The 15,370-nt window shown below is 48.6% G+C and overlaps 2 protein-coding genes across 3 annotated transcripts in view; one reads left to right on the top strand and one right to left on the bottom strand.

The window, feature by feature from the left end:
• Positions 1-15,370, bottom strand: part of MED12L (mediator complex subunit 12 like) — a 93,815-nt gene that overhangs the window by 39,246 nt on the left and 39,199 nt on the right. The gene's annotated exons all lie outside the window — the stretch shown is intronic.
• On the top strand, positions 9,573-11,163 carry GPR87 (G protein-coupled receptor 87). 2 transcript variants are annotated; one of them, XM_027891878.1, is made up of 2 exons: positions 9,573-9,606; positions 10,124-11,163. In XM_027891878.1, the coding sequence occupies exons 1-2, from the start codon at positions 9,573-9,575 to the stop codon at positions 11,161-11,163; spliced, it is 1,074 nt and encodes a 357-aa protein (XP_027747679.1). The 2 variants fall into 2 exon arrangements, with proteins under 2 accessions (XP_027747679.1, XP_027747680.1); XM_027891879.1 differs by having other exon boundaries at positions 10,133-11,163.

Raw genomic sequence — 15,370 nt, forward strand, 5'->3', positions numbered from 1 at the left:
GCCAGGATGCAGGAACTGGGCTCCACTGCCAGGATGCAGGAATTGGGCTCCCCAGCCCAGCACTCAGCTCCAGAGCACACGCTCTCCTGCACAGCACAAGTGTCAAGCAGGTTGTTCCAGGAGGGTACAAACCCTCTACACACCCTCTGATTTTCGGTCTCCTATCTCCAACAAGCAGCTGGAAGGGGAACAAAACAGAAGCACCTGCCAAACTCTGAAGCACAAGGGACAGCCAACCGAAAACACACCAGAGTGGACCCGTCTTCCTACAACTTCATCTGCATGGTCTGCTTTGCCTTGCAAAAGCCTGTCTTCAAAGGCGAGCTGTGCCAGAAGCCTCCTGTGATTAGTGACTGTGCCTAACTCAAGGCAAGAGGGAATTTTACAGTCTGCCCACTGTGGAAACCTGGGATTAAGCAGAGGGGTGTCTGGTCTCAGCAGAGAGGGGCTGGGGGCTCAGTCCCTCAGATCTTCAGGGAAAAAATAAAAAAATGTGTATGGAGAAGTGCAGAGAGAACACGCAGAGAAGGGCCTCAGCAGCCACTGCTCTCAGAACAGTGATATTATTTTTTCTTTTCTCCTACTTTCTAACAAGGGAGATGGGTATTTCCTTTCTTTTAAAGAAGGTGACAGAAATAGAAAATTACCCACTTGATCTTCCACTGACACAAAGCAGAATTTTGTCCCAACAGAACTGTCCCAATTTTGTCCCATGATTGTTTCAATGCTCTTAAGGCACTAAATAGCCTGATTGTAAGCATGTGTAGAGCCAGGACCACTGAAGGCAAGGCTGTGAGAGGCAGCGGGCTCAGGCAGTCCTAGGGATCATCACAGCAGGAAACAGACACTCCAGTCATTTCAGCTGTAATACTGAGTGACAGACTTAGCATTCTGCTTTGATCCTAAATGCTGTTTGGAAGAGAGGATCCGTTCAGAGCACAGCACTAAGGATGTCTAAATACAGTCAAATTAATAATTAACGAATATTTGCATCTCTCCAGCGCCAGATTTTTCAGGATCACGTTAAATCCACTTCACCCTGCAGCCCCTGCCTGCCCCAGAGGGCAGAGGCAGGGCAGCACGGGCTGCAGCGAAGCACCACTGCACGCCAAGGCTCTGCCTTCCCCGGCACGAATCCACCTCCCAGGTGAATCACCGTCTGCGTCCCGGGCGCCCCAGCTGCTCCGGAGCCAGGAAGTGAGCGGGAGCGCGCTCACCTACCCTGGCATGTGAGTCATTCCCGGGAATGAGAAAGCCAGTCGCTCCAGTTGCTCCTGGCCAGGGGAATTTTGACTCTCTGATCGGGTATCGCAAAAAAAAAGCCATCAGAAGCCAAAAACCTTACTGCCAGACATGGTTCGTTCAGCTACCTTCTCCCAGGGAATCCTCTCCTGCCTACTGTAGCTTCGAGACGCGTTTTGGAGGAGTCTGAGGCACTTTGGGGATGCAGCTCCGAGACAAGCCAAAGGCGACGATGGTGACAGGTAAGTGAGCTCTGACCGTCGGGAAGCGTTCGATAAATTGTTCAGTGACTCTACTTGCTCTTAACCACCCTTGAGTGAAAACACAACAGGAATTAAGACACAGTTGCTGAAAACCAGACTGGGAACCACATACTGAATATCGGATCAATTGAAAGCATGAAAAGGTCTCAAAATAGCATGACTTTACCAACCTTTTATTCATTCTTGACACGGTGCTTGTTACCTTATTCCCAATGGCAAAAAAATGGGCTTCTACTAAATCTTTCCTTCTAAGATACAACTCAAAGTGAGGTGGGTCCACGGTTCCAGTAACTCGCTTCCTGGCAGAGCTTAATTCGCATAAAGTAGGATTCAGTAACTACAAAATCTGAATTTGCTATGAAAGGGTTTATACCATAATCCTTGTCACCTTTTTCAGTGCAGGAAAGCAAACTTGAGTTCTCTTCACTATATTAACAGAATGAAGGTTCTCTTCCTTCGTAGTTCACTCAGGTCATGTTAAAACTTGTCAGGTTCACTGGAAAAACCACATAGCTCCGAATGAGCAACTTACAGACTGTAGATCTGGTGAGTCTCACAGCTTGGGAAACATCTAAGGTGCTTGCAAAAACCTTTGTCTTTTAAGGGGATTTCAGCCTGAAAAGAACGTTCTTGGTTACGGAGCAGTGCGACTCGAGGGTCTGTGTTAAAAAATGACTTGTTTGTGCTCTGCAGGGGCTGCAGCCACCTGCCCTCTCCTTACATGTGCTCCATCTGTAAACTGGGAGCATTTCACACTTCTTTCCATCTTTTTAAAGTAGATTCTGCAACCTTTAAAAAGGGAAACCAGGAAACTCAGGCAACCCTTGGCTGGCGTTACTGATTCACTCCCAGGCACCGGCCCCAAGCACACGGAAGCCACCGATGCTTCTCCGTTACGAAAACCTTCTCCTCACCTCCCTCTGTGGGTGGGCCAGCAACCCTGGGCACCCCACAGACCCTCTCCTGAGGGGGGCTGAAAGAACCTGGGACAACCCCCAGCTCTTGCAGGAGGGAGGAGAGGAGAGAGAGGCCAAAAGGTGTGTCCGGACCTCAGACATTGAAACCATCTGTTTGCATTAGGGAGGTGGAAGAGAAAAGCAGCCCATTTTCAGCAGCATCAGCCATCGGTCCATTCTCCCTCCCCAGCAAGGGCTGCCTGTCCCAGCTCAGCCCAGTGTCTCACCCTCTGCTCCCTCCCAGGCTGCCAGGGTCCCTCCAGGGCAGGGAGGGAGCGGGGAGACCAGCTCGCCCAGCACCTGCACCCCATCATGCGCCACACACACCCCTGCCAGCGGCTGCAGCTCCAGAGCTCCAGGGCATGGGGTGTGGGAGTGCCCTGGCCCCACAGCTGAGCCAGGGACACAGACAGGCAATGAGCACCACAGGGGCAGCGAGGCACCGTCCAGAGCGTGTCCAACACCAACGCAGCCCTTGAGATGCTCCTGTCCACCCCCCTCGGCACAGAGCCTTGTATGGGCCAGACCAGGAACCACTGAGGGAGGACACTCCTCTTCATTTTGTGACAAGTCCCTTGCTCATCTTCACACAGCAAAGTTCACAAAGAACCTCCTCTTTGACCCAGTGAGCACCAGGAGATGACAGCTGAGCCCCCTGTGATACGACTGCAGCCTTACAATTAAACTGTGCAGCATTTACTGACAGTTTGGAACTGAGTGAATCTGCACCTGACACACACCAAGAGCTGTCAGCTCTGCTGGAGCCCAGGCTGCAGCAGACACCAAACCCAGGGCTGCCAGGAAAGCATTAGAGGAAGAAGGCAAGATTAATTCCTGCTTTTCATCGATCTTAGCCCTTTCCAAAATAAAAAATCCAATAACATCTTAAAACATCACACTGTCAGTTACCAGGAGCTGAGTTCCACAACCTACTAACAACGAACCTCACAAGGTTCTGCAGCAACCACCGCATCTGTTTTTTCCTCAGGAAATGTCAGTGACATATGAAAGGGATAACTGATGCTGAGCAATAGAAATTGGACTTCTGTCACCTTCTATCATTTCACCACAGCAGCAGCCACTGCTGCTGTCCAAAGAGCCAAGAGCAGCCAGAGCTGGGTGGGAGGAGAAGCAGCAGCTCTCACAGCCAGGACCCAATGCCCTGGGACTGTTCATTCTGAGAGCAGCAGAGTGGGGGAACTCTCTGGGCTGTGCATGAAAAACCAGGGTTGCACCAGGCAGAACTTCTCCCAGATGTACCCCAAAATCCCCCTGTCCTTTTCCTTCCTCTTTCAAGCAGTGCTGCTGCTGCAAGGAGCTCACACAGTTGATTGTGCCACAGTAGGATATACCAGAGCCCAAAGTAAAAGGCTGACAACAGCAGAAGAGGATTTTTTGGTCCTTCTGTGATGTGAATTAGGATTGCATATAAAAAACAGCTGCTTCAATGCCAAGTAAAATGCCTGGAAGTGAGACTGGAATTACTGAAAGGTTTAAATGGCACTGGCTACATGCACATACCAGTAGTTATGATGATTTCCCAGGATATTTTCTCACAGGGTCCCCTGAGGGACCTGATAGATGCACAACAGCCAGAGCTCCAAAGGATGAAGGTGCAATGCTACCAATCACACACCTGCAGTTTTGTCTTTGTGCCCCAGACAACATCTTGACTCTTTTAAAAGTGTCACTACGAGATTTTTCACTTAATGTTTTTCATTGCACAATACCAATAATCAAACCTAAAAGCTGATATTTTCAGCAAAAAGCTCCAACAAATCGAGCCTGGCACCCCAGTAAGCCATGGCCCTGCTGGTGGGCTGCAGAGTGAAGCAGGAGTGGCTCATGGCACTGGCAGTTGGCACTACCAAGGACCCACCTGCTCACCTGCACAGGAGCTTTGGGACCTCCACGTACACCTGACCCTGCTGAGGGTGCACGCTGGAACTGCATCTCATGGGGCACATTCTTGATGGGGGGGGTTCAAGGAAAGCCTCCCTGCAGCACAGCTGGACAGGGCTGCAGCACAGCTCCCTCTGCCAGCAGCTTCTGTACAACCAGAAAAAAATGGCAGCAGCATCTTCTAGAAAGAAGCGAAGGAAACATTCTGGAGATAATCCTTTCCTCCTTGCTGATTAGAGACTGCCTTACTGAGAAAACATTCATTATCCCAGCTCTGCCAACCTCTGCCTTGTACTCTTTTTTTTTCTTTTTTTTTTTTTTTAAGAAAAATCACCAAAAAAAGAGCAGCCAGCAATTGCAACCCAGCTCCTCTTGCACTGAGAGCAGCCACTCAGCTGCTGCCCAGGTGATAGCAGTCCTGTCGGCAGATCTCTCCTAACTCCTCCTGCAAAAGCCACTGCAGCCCATGGGAGCTGTGGAGCTGTACTCTGGCACTACAACACTCCCCTCAGAGCCCCTCCTGCACACAGGCCCTTGGCCAGCAAAGGGCATGGCCCAGCACACCTGAGCAGACCCACAGCAGCTGCCAACGTTACCTGCTGCTTTTGGGCCAGGAACGCTGCACGTGCTGGTCATTAATGCAGCAAGGGATGGGGAGAATTCCTTCAGCATCATCTCAGAACCACGGTGCCTGTGCCAGAGGAAAGGGAATTCGTGCAGCTTTAGGCTCTGCAAGAAGCTTACAAAAGTCTTATGGTAACAATGAACAATAGTTACTAGATTTGGTAAGCTCTGCATAGAAAATCTGATTCAAAGGATGTAACACAATCCTTGAATTTTTGATGTGTTCAGGAGATGAAGAAAGTAAGAACTTGATAGCACAGGTAGCATCCCCATGCAGGGGATAATATGGGCTGTAATGATGCACTTGAAATGAGAAAAAAATTAATGGTTACATTTGGATAAAATATTCCAAAATTGGTTTTGAGAAAATTAGATCTGTCTAAATTATTTTTTAAAAGCAAGGAAATCACATTATCCTAAGGGCATATTCCCCCAAAATGAGAATTTTGCATATTAGATGGTATTTTCAAATGCAGGTTTGTGCTACCCCAGTGCAGCCACACCTGTAAAATGAGTTACAGGCACAAACAGGCTGTGAGATGTCACTGTGACACAGCAGGAGACCGAGGCACAGCGGAGAGAGCACACTGAGCTATCTGCTCTGACATCAGGTACATCCAGCCCAGGCTGGAGCCACATGTGGCACTTCCAGCTGTCACAGCCAGAGGAGGGAGAGACCAACCCACCCTGTCAGTCAGTGCCTGTATCTGGGGGCTCTGCAGGTTACAGTGAATGTGGGGACAGTGTCCCCATCAGCAGCACGTCCCAGTGTGGTGGAGCAGAAGGACAGTGCTCCCACGGGCATTCCAACAGGGATGTCAGCTCAGGGAGCTGTGTGCCCTGACCTCCACCTGAAGCCTCACCTGTCTCCTCCTGAAGACAAATGGATGGCACAGAACAGGATCCTGGAGACACAGGAAACTGCCCCAGCAGAGGGAAGCCAGCAGCACTGCAGCTGGGCCAGGGCAGGATGCTGTGCTGCTCCCAGACACGTGAGAGGAGGCTGGAAATTAGGGGAAGTTTAAGGAGGAACCTGAAAACCCAGAAGGGGGTTTTATGCCAGACGCTGGAGAAGATGAGCAGCTTGCTGAGCAGAGACAGGTTCCTGTTTCTGGCCATGACTGAGCAGACAGGCATCGTAAGCTGCAGCAGGAGACAGTTCCACACCAGTCCTTTCCTCTCAGCCAGCGAGCAGGCAGCATTCCTGGCACAGGGATCCAGCCCGGGCCAGCTGCACATCCCTCTGCCTCATCCTGGAGTCAGGGACAGCAGGGCCAAGGGCACAGAGTACCCAGGGCTCTTCCCACCCTGTCCCCAGCCGAGGGGAGCAGGGACAGGCACCGGCTGGCTCTGGCACACAGGGTCTGGGCACCCCCAGGCTCAGCCAGCAGCAGTGGGCACACAGGAGTGGGCACTTGGGGACTCCCAGAGCGGGGCTGAGCAGGGGCACCCCAGGAGCTCCCACCCTACCCCAGGCAGGGCCAAGCACTGGGATGTGCTGGCTACAAAAACCCCAATCCAATGGAGTGTGCAAAGCATGAGAGAGCAAGAGGTGTAACTCACTGATGTAAGAAGCAATTCCAACAGGAATTTCAGGTTATTCCACTGTGCGTTACCAGCACATTAACATACACCTTTCCCAAAAGGGAGATGGACCATTTTTGACAGAGGCCTCTGAGGAAGGGAAGGGTGGCAGTGCCCCAGTTACTGGGCCTGGGCTTGTAGAGAACAAGGCAAAGCACTGAGGAGGGTAAAGAGATGCAGGCAAAGGAAAGCACAGCATCAAGGCTTGATCAGGGATGCAGAGCAGAAGTGGGCTCAGGGGTCTCAGGGAATGCAGGACAGGAGCAGGCTGGCACAGAAGGCAGTGACACAGGCTCTGTGTCTCTCCCTGCAGCAGCTCCATGCACGCCTGCACCAATGCTTTGCCCCTAAATCTTTACAAGTAACTCCTTAGTTCGTTTCTGACAGGCAACAGAAAAGAACGTGACTGTAGCCAGCCAAGAGCAGATTTAATATCTGCCTTACATGTCTATGGCTACATTAACTCTGTCATTTATCCAATGTTATGGTGATGAATGCAGAGGGACTGGCAAAAAGCCACATATCAACAAGTTCTGTGTTCAAATAAAAACCATCATCTGCAGCTCCATGACCCAGAATAGTTGGTCTAGGTCGCAAAGAGAGTTTTCTGATTTTAAATAGTTGTAAATTAGATGAAGAATGAGCAATTAGATTTGAGGCTACACAGTTGCTTTAAACAGGGAGGCAACTTCAAGTCTTAGTCACTAGAAAATCTTTATAGTCATTCCCTGCCCACCTGACACTGAAGTCTGCTATGCAGCCTGTTATTTCATTTCTTCTCTGAGGTTACAGTCATGCACATAAACCAGTCTGTTCACATCAGCAGCACGAGATTACCTCATCAACCACCAACCAAGTGCAGAAGCTACAAGAAGTAAAATGTATGCTGGTTTACAAAGCTGCTTGAATAAAGGAGCAGCTTCTAGTGCATCTTCAAAGCCATCCAAGCAGAATATATTTGTATAGCAGACTGAGACAGCTGCTTCAGGTGAAATTGGGTGAGAAAAGTGTCCATGGAACTGGACAAGGAGAGGAAAGCCAGTCCTGCTGAACACGGAAATACCACATTCAAAAAAGTAAAAAAATCCACTATCAGAATACACAGTCAGTGAGCAATTACAAAATACCTAAAACACTCCTTAAAGAGAAGACAGTCTTCATCTCCTGTTGCAAGAGAATACATGAAAAACAGCGAATTCTCTACATAGGGTAACTTTGTTCTTCTGCAATGTAGTTGTGTTTATCAGAAAGAACCAGAGCACAGGGATGCGCCAGCTGTGACAAAGACAAGCCCTGCTGACCTACCCCAGCATGTGAGCAACAAAGGCACTCTGCTGAGTGCCCTGCCCAGCACAGCACCCCTCAGCCTGGCAGACTGAGGCAGGAAACCACGGAAACACCTTCGGCCGGTGAGTCTGAGCAGGACTGTGGCTGTGCATCCCACCCTCTGTCACACGAGCAGCCTGTGCAGCAGGACCCCCACGCCAGTCCTTCCCTGCAGCTCTGCACAGACCTGCCTGGTGAAGCCTCTAAAGCTCCAAACTGCAGCAGCACCACGGACACCTTCAGTGTGCAACGAGGGCAGGTGGCTGCAGATGCTGCCTCTCTCCTCCAGCCCCTGCAGGTCCCAAAGGCTCTGCTGAGCTCAGCGCTGCCAGCACAGAGCGGTGCCAGCACAGAGCGCTGCTCACAGGGCTCAGCTCGGGGACACAGGAGCCACCACCTGCTCTCCCTCGAATCCCAGGCAACACATCCAAGGCTTCACTGACTTCTCTGGACTGAGGATTTAGGATAGCACTTGCCTGAAGAGCCTGAGAACGAGGAGTTTTCCAGGGACCAGGAATTACGCAGACTTAAAAGGAGCTCTGAAAAGCAGGGAAATAAGTACCTTATTTGCATAAGGAGTTAGATATGCATCTTTTCACAAAATCACGTATTCTTTTGATCTGGGTGCCTTCTGGGCAGAAAGGAGAGCTGCAAATCCTCCACAACAGCAAAACATGATGGGTAACTGCTGCTCAGACCTAGAGAAAACAAAATACCTACAACACCCCTGACAGTATCGTTACTGTCAGAGCCAACAGTGCCAGGCAAGAAGCCAGACTGATAAAAAGGTTAAAATACCGGAATTGAAGTTTTTACTGATGCTTTCACACTCAGTGACTTGCTTTGGTGCCATCTAGTGCCACGCAGTGAGGTTCTACGAGGGGATGGCACCTAAAAACAGGTTCAGATCTTTAAGAGGGCTGCAGGAATTCCATCATCTCCACGTTCCCATGGGAGCAGTCAGGGCTGGCGGGACTGCTGAGATCCCAACCATTTTGCCAGTTTTCCTATCAAAACTTGTAAGCAGAAAGTGAAGCACAGAAAAATTACTGCATTTGCATACCGGTAAAAGAAAGCCCAGTCTGGGGCACAGCCTTACAAACTGGTATTGCAAAACCCCTTTGAACAATGCCAAACACTGTGATGCCATCGTGGCACAGGTGAGGTCCTGCAGCTTTGAGTGTTCCCCATGTGCCAGGTTCTGATGTGCTTCATCCAAACCATCAGAAAGGAACAGCAAACTGTCACTTCCAACCCAACTTGGGGGATACATTAGGAAGTAATATACATTTATCTCATAATTATGGATGCAGTTTTTTACTTCAAGAAGTGAGAGATGATAAATTTAAAAAAAAAAACCCAATCCCACTCTTTGGTCTTCATCACTGAAATAAGTGGGGATGGGGCAATGAAGACCCTGACAGCAGAACCAGTGTGCAGTACCCAGAGATCAGCCCTCAACATGCCTCAGCCCCTCACTGGGAATTCCAGAGGAAGCTCCTTTCACAAAGTTCCTCTCCCTGTCAGGGAGGGGAAGGTGGGCTCTTCTGCTTTAATTTGGATTTTTTTTCCCCAGAACATCGTCCTGGCACAGGCCCTGCTGCATCCTGGATCCACAGCTGCCAGTGGGACTTCTGAAGAGCATTTCAGCTGAAAACCTACAGCAGCACAAAGGATGGGGTACAATTTGTCCTATGGAAAACTGCCAGGTAAAATAACAATGGAAGTATAAATGATTGAGAAGTGTTTACCCTGTTACTGTCAGTTCCTACCAACATTTGAAAGAAATAAGTCATTTCAGTAGGGGCCAGCCTGGTTTGCCTTGCCAGCCAAGGTCAGAGGATAAACAGCATGAAACAAAATGTACTGTCATTTTATGACAGAGTTTGTAAGTCTGAACTTTTTTCACAAACATTTACACATGAAATATTCAAATCCCCCAGAGACTGTGATTTTTAAACACATTTAAGTAAACCAAGTTTTAAATGAGCACTTCGATAGGCCTGAGGAGTCTTTCCAGAGCCCTGACTCCTGACAAACATCATCTCAGCTCACAAGTCATATTTTGTCAGGAAAGCCAAGGGCTGACAACCTGCAGTTTTGATTCCTGGTTCACCCAAGCAGCCTCTGCCCTGCCCAGAGAGAGCACATTTCAGAGAGGGCAATTTTAAAGCGGTCCCAATTGTAAAAACACCAGAAAAAGCTTTAAAAACTCCTTTTCCCTCCTTCCCACAGACCATCACCTCAGCCCAGACAACAGCACCTCGCCCAACGCCAGCTCCCCGGGGAACTCCACGCGTGACGAGTTCACCACCATCGTCCTGCCCGTGCTCTACCTTGTCATCTTCCTGGCCAGCCTCCTGCTGAACGGCCTGGCAGTGTGGATCTTCTTCCACATCAGAAACAAGACCAGTTTCATATTTTACCTCAAAAACATCGTGGTGGCAGACCTGCTCATGACGCTGACGTTCCCGTTCAAGATCATCCAGGACTCGCGGCTGGGACCGTGGCACTTCAACTCCTTCCTGTGCCGCTACACCACGGTGCTGTTCTACGCCAACATGTACACCACCATCGTGTTCCTCGGCCTCATCAGCATCGACCGCTACCTGAAGGTGGTGAAGCCCTTCGGGGACTCCAGGATGTACAGCATCACCTTCACCAAGATCCTGTCGGCCTGCGTGTGGGTGGTGATGGCGTTCCTGGCGCTGCCGAACCTGATCCTCACCAACGGCTACCCCACCAGGAGGAACGTCGACGACTGCCTGAAGCTGAAGTCCCCCCTGGGGGTCAAGTGGCACTCGGCTGTCATCTACATCAACACCTGCACGTTCGTAGTGGTGCTGATCGTGCTGATAGGGTGCTACATTGCCATCTCCAGGTACATTTACAAATCCAGCAAGCAGTTCATCAGCTCGTCCAGCCGAAAGCGGAAGCACAACCAGAGCATAAGGGTTGTCGTGGCTGTGTTTTTCACCTGCTTTCTGCCCTATCATTTGTGTCGGATACCCTTTACTTTTAGTCACCTGGACAAAATTTTAGATGACTCTGCACATAGAATTTTGTATTACTGTAAGGAAATGACGCTGTTCCTGTCCGCATGCAACGTCTGTCTGGACCCAATCATTTACTTTTTCATGTGTCGATCGTTCTCACGAAGGCTGTTCAGGAAATCCAACATGAGAACCAGGAGTGAGAGCATCAGGTCCCTCCAGAGCGTCAGGAGATCAGAGGTGCGCATCTACCACGAATACACTGATGTCTGAGGGCACATCAGTGGTCACAGATCACAGAGACTCTGCTCATTTGTGAGACTGTTTGTATATCATGTAAATAAAATGTCTCTTTGAGTATCTGACCACGGAGCCTCATTAAGGAATGTGCAGACATGTTCAGCTTACCAACATCCATCTCAGATCCCATCCCCACAGGGATCAGGCTCACTCCAGGAAGGTTTGGGGCTGTTTTGGGAGGTCAGTTGGTTGGTTGGTTTAAAGGCCAACGTAAGGCTGTCTCAGCTCAGGAAATAACCCCGAGCTGCAGGAGGCTCCAGCCAGGACAGACATGCTCTGACCTCAGAGCAGGATCCAACAGGAGGGGTCAGCATCCCCAGGGTCCAGGGGATGGTGGTAAGTGAATGGGAGGGGAGAAGGTGGCACAGGTTCCTGGGCAGATTGTCAGGAACAGGCAGGTGCCCTGAGCAATCCCTGCTCACAGCCAGCCCCGCGATGCAGTGCAGCTGCACAGGCAGGAGATGGCAACAGTCCATCAGTCAGTGCCTTACATAGAGAAGGACTTTCCTTCAATACAGGAAAAAAGTGTTTGACAAGAAAACCCTGAAAATTAGGCACTCAAATAACAAGATTAGATTCTGCACCAGAACATCTTTGATTAAGTTTTCTGCTGAAACAAGAATTCTTTCCTTTTTTTCTTTTTTTTTTTTTAACAATGCTAGTTTAGGTTTAGATTTTGTTTCATGAATAATTAAGAAGCTGAAACGTAAGTATGATAATATTTGAATTAATGAAAGTATTATAAAACTACTTACACTGTCCAGGGGAGAACATTTCTGGAAAGGAAGACAGAATATTTTGGATATTTACCCTACTTTAAATAAAAATACTTTAAATGGCTAAAATACCACAGATAAACCCTGTTTCCTCAGAAGCTCTGTAGAAAACTGTTCACACACCCTCAAAGACTAGTTCTGGGATGAAATCTGCCATTTTGCAGCCTAAGGGGTCCATGCACATACAAATCCACGTTAAGAGAACCATTTTGGGACTGGGTGTCAGAGTTTAAATTCCCACGAGCAGTAAATTGAATGGAATGATAATATTTAGTTCTGCACACAGACATTCCTAACCAAAGACTTTCCTCTTAGGTCTTATATGGTTAAAGTAAATCAAGACCAAGTGCTTCTGGTCTCCCTTTTACAACTGCAAAGCACCGAGGGTTTATGGTTTGTTAAACTGTGCCTGACAATTCCTGTGTTAAATTCACAGTGACCTTTTCCCAGGTCGATGGTGGAATTCCCACACAACACCAGCAGAGCCCAAAGAGCCACTTCAGTGGAAAAATCCCTGTGTGTCCCTAGCCAGGGACACCAAGGGCAGGTGAGGAGATGGCAGACCAGGTGTGCAGGGTCCAGGATCCGCCCTGGCACAGCGTGGAGCTGATGGTGCAGTGCAGGGATGGCAAAAACACCCCCAGAGGGGCAGCCACATCCCTTCAGCTGCTGTGTACCCTCCTGACAGCATGCACACACACCACCTTTCCCACTACCCACTGATTTTTTAGCTAAAGGATGGATTTACACAGGATTTCCTCCTAGGAGAGACAGTACTGTTGATCCCTAATAAGAACTTTACACCAAAAAAACTATTACCCAAAGCAATCACACTCAGGTGTTGGGGTCATAACCTTCAAAGAACAGCCTGAAGAATGGTCCCCCCCTTTCCAGGGGACTAAAGGGATAAAGCAATCAACTGTTTCTGGAAAGGGTGGTGCCAGGAGTGGGGCATCCAGATGAAATCTGGGAAGGGAAGACTCAGTCACACACTCCCAGCACACAGGGCAGCCAAGCTCAGCCCCTGCTCTGCAGCCTGACAACTTGTATGCAGACAACACTTCCCTGGAAAATCACCCCAGAAGCAGTTTACTTTATCTGACAGGCTGTATCTGTGACAATCCCCCATCACTGGTTTGCCCACACACTCACATATAAAACAGCTCTTTGAAGATGCTGCTTGTGAAATATTTTCCCAGGGCTAAAAATGAATTATGCAACAACATCCCAATTCCCAAATACCAGATAACTATATTTAATTTGTCCAGATTTGACACGGAATTTTGGTCCTTAAAAGTCCATCTCGAAAGAAAAAAGGTACAAGGAAGTTTGTAGGGAAAGTCTCAGGCCCCAACCTACACTGTCATTTCAGAGAGCCACATCAGGGCAGACACAGATGTAAAACTGTGGCTGTGCAGTCCCAGAGTACCATTTTTAACAGGAAACACAGTTTTCTGGCTGGAAACACAACAGCAGATCTGACTCGAAAATGTAAAGAGCAATACTTGAACAACTGAACAATTCACGGACACTTGGGGTTTTTTTCATTCAGTAAACTTTGCACTGCAGTGTTTGCAATTCAAATTTAATTCCATTTCACATACACTGATTGAATAGTCCAGTCAGAACTCTCCACGCCAGGGGGTTATCGTGGCAGAAGTGTGATTTGAACTCGTACTCAGAGCCAGCTCCAGACCTCAACCGGTGCAGGACTTTTGTCACTACATACATTATACCCTCTCCTTCTGAGGTTTCTCTAACAATGACATTTCCTGTGGCTTTCCACCAGTGCAGCTTCACAGGAATCCTAAAAAAAGAAATTAAACCCACCCAAAGTTCTAAAAAAACCAATTAAAATCCGTCTCTGCACTGGCACTCACCAGGCTCTCCTGATGGATTAAGCAGAGGGAACTGTGACCAGCGTGGGCACAACGGGCTCACCCAGCCAGGCATTGGTGCTGGAAGCACAAAACGGGGCAGACAGTGCAGAACTCAGGACGTGATGGAGCCCATGGTGCAGACATGAAAACAGGATGGAGGTCTCGTGGTCTGTGTTACCCAGAAATGCTTTGTTCAAACTCAGTCCACCACTTACCTATAAATATTCTGTACAACATACCCACAAGGAACAGAAGGTTGGACCACAATCCCATTGCACTTTAAACAGGAGTGGTTCATAAGGCACAAAGGAACCCCACTTTTGCATCTAACTGGGGGATGAGAATTCAATGAAATTGCTGGGTCAGATCTACGAGTGTGTCCTCCTCACCCTCCCCAGAAGAGACATCATTTGGTAAGTGCTGCCAAATATCAAACTTGTGATTGCAATTGTGTTGATAGTGTTCTATAGAGCTGCTCTGCAGTTAATGTATTCATCACCAGTAATCTAAAAGAACTGTATCTGTTGCATTCAACAACCTGTGCTATTCATGACCCCAAATGGCTCTTCTGAATGTGACCAGACCTACAGTTCACAGACCGTTCGTCCACCTGGTGTCACACCTAGAGCTGTGTTCTTGCAACGTTAAACTGACAGTGGCAGCATTGCCATGGGTAAATTATTGCAGAGATACAAGTGTGCACCGACCCAGGAAGGGATAGAACAGGCCCAGAAATGTTGGAAGGATGAGAACAAATATAGTAGAGCGAATAGGACAATGTATAAATCAGCTGAAAATAGAACGAAGAAAATGTAAAGGAGTTATTTGTGCAGTTTTGGGAGCTTGTTTATCTTGTGAGCAAAAGGAAATCAGAAGTTCTCTATTTCCTGAAAAGGTTACAGATGTAGAATATAAGACTCTGAAGTCAGAAATGTGGTAATTAAAACATCATTGTCTTTTGAGAAAGAGCCATGGGAGAAATTGGAAAAATTATATAGATATTCTTTTAAATCAAAATGACCAACTAGAAATATACTGTCTGTGGCTGAAAGACAAGAGCAACAGCTGCAGGAAAGCCTTGGTAAATTACCTGATCAAATCCCACATGAAGCATTCTCTAATTCAGACCAGCACAGCCTCATCCCTCAGCACCCTGCTGCCCCTCAGGCCCCCCCAAGGCAGAATGTCTGCATCAGGATGGCAGTGGTGCCATCTGAACACAGACAGGCCTGGGGAGTGAGTTCCAGACACAGCCTTGTAAGGCACCAGAAGGCTGTTCCACAAGGATGCACAGACATCCACTCATCAGCTGAACAAAACTGAGCAGAAAAGCTTTGCTGGCAGGTTGGATGGGGCAAAAACCCCAAGCAGAAGTCCTGCAATACTTTTGGAATTAGCCAGCCTTCTAGGGGGATTATCCCAGTAAAATATTTGTCTTGTTCATCCTGCTTTTCCCCAAGCTTGGCCACCAATCCAGTAGGATCTGTGTGGTTTCACATCCAGCAGGGCTGGAAGCACTGCCAC

The sequence above is a fragment of the Empidonax traillii genome, unplaced genomic scaffold (genome assembly GCF_003031625.1).
Source record: "Empidonax traillii isolate 1590-97213 ecotype Southwest subspecies unplaced genomic scaffold, ASM303162v1 scaffold334:size599637, whole genome shotgun sequence".
NCBI lineage: Eukaryota > Metazoa > Chordata > Aves > Passeriformes > Tyrannidae > Empidonax > Empidonax traillii.

Bases quoted from the DNA above. Each gene is read 5' to 3' on its own strand.
- GPR87 (XM_027891878.1), top strand. From the start codon at position 9,573: ATGGGGTACAATTTGTCCTATGGAAAACTGCCAG. The intron at 9,607-10,123 runs GTAAAATAACAA...CCTTTTCCCTCC, and splicing joins GTCCTATGGAAAACTGCCAG to TTCCCACAGACCATCACCTC.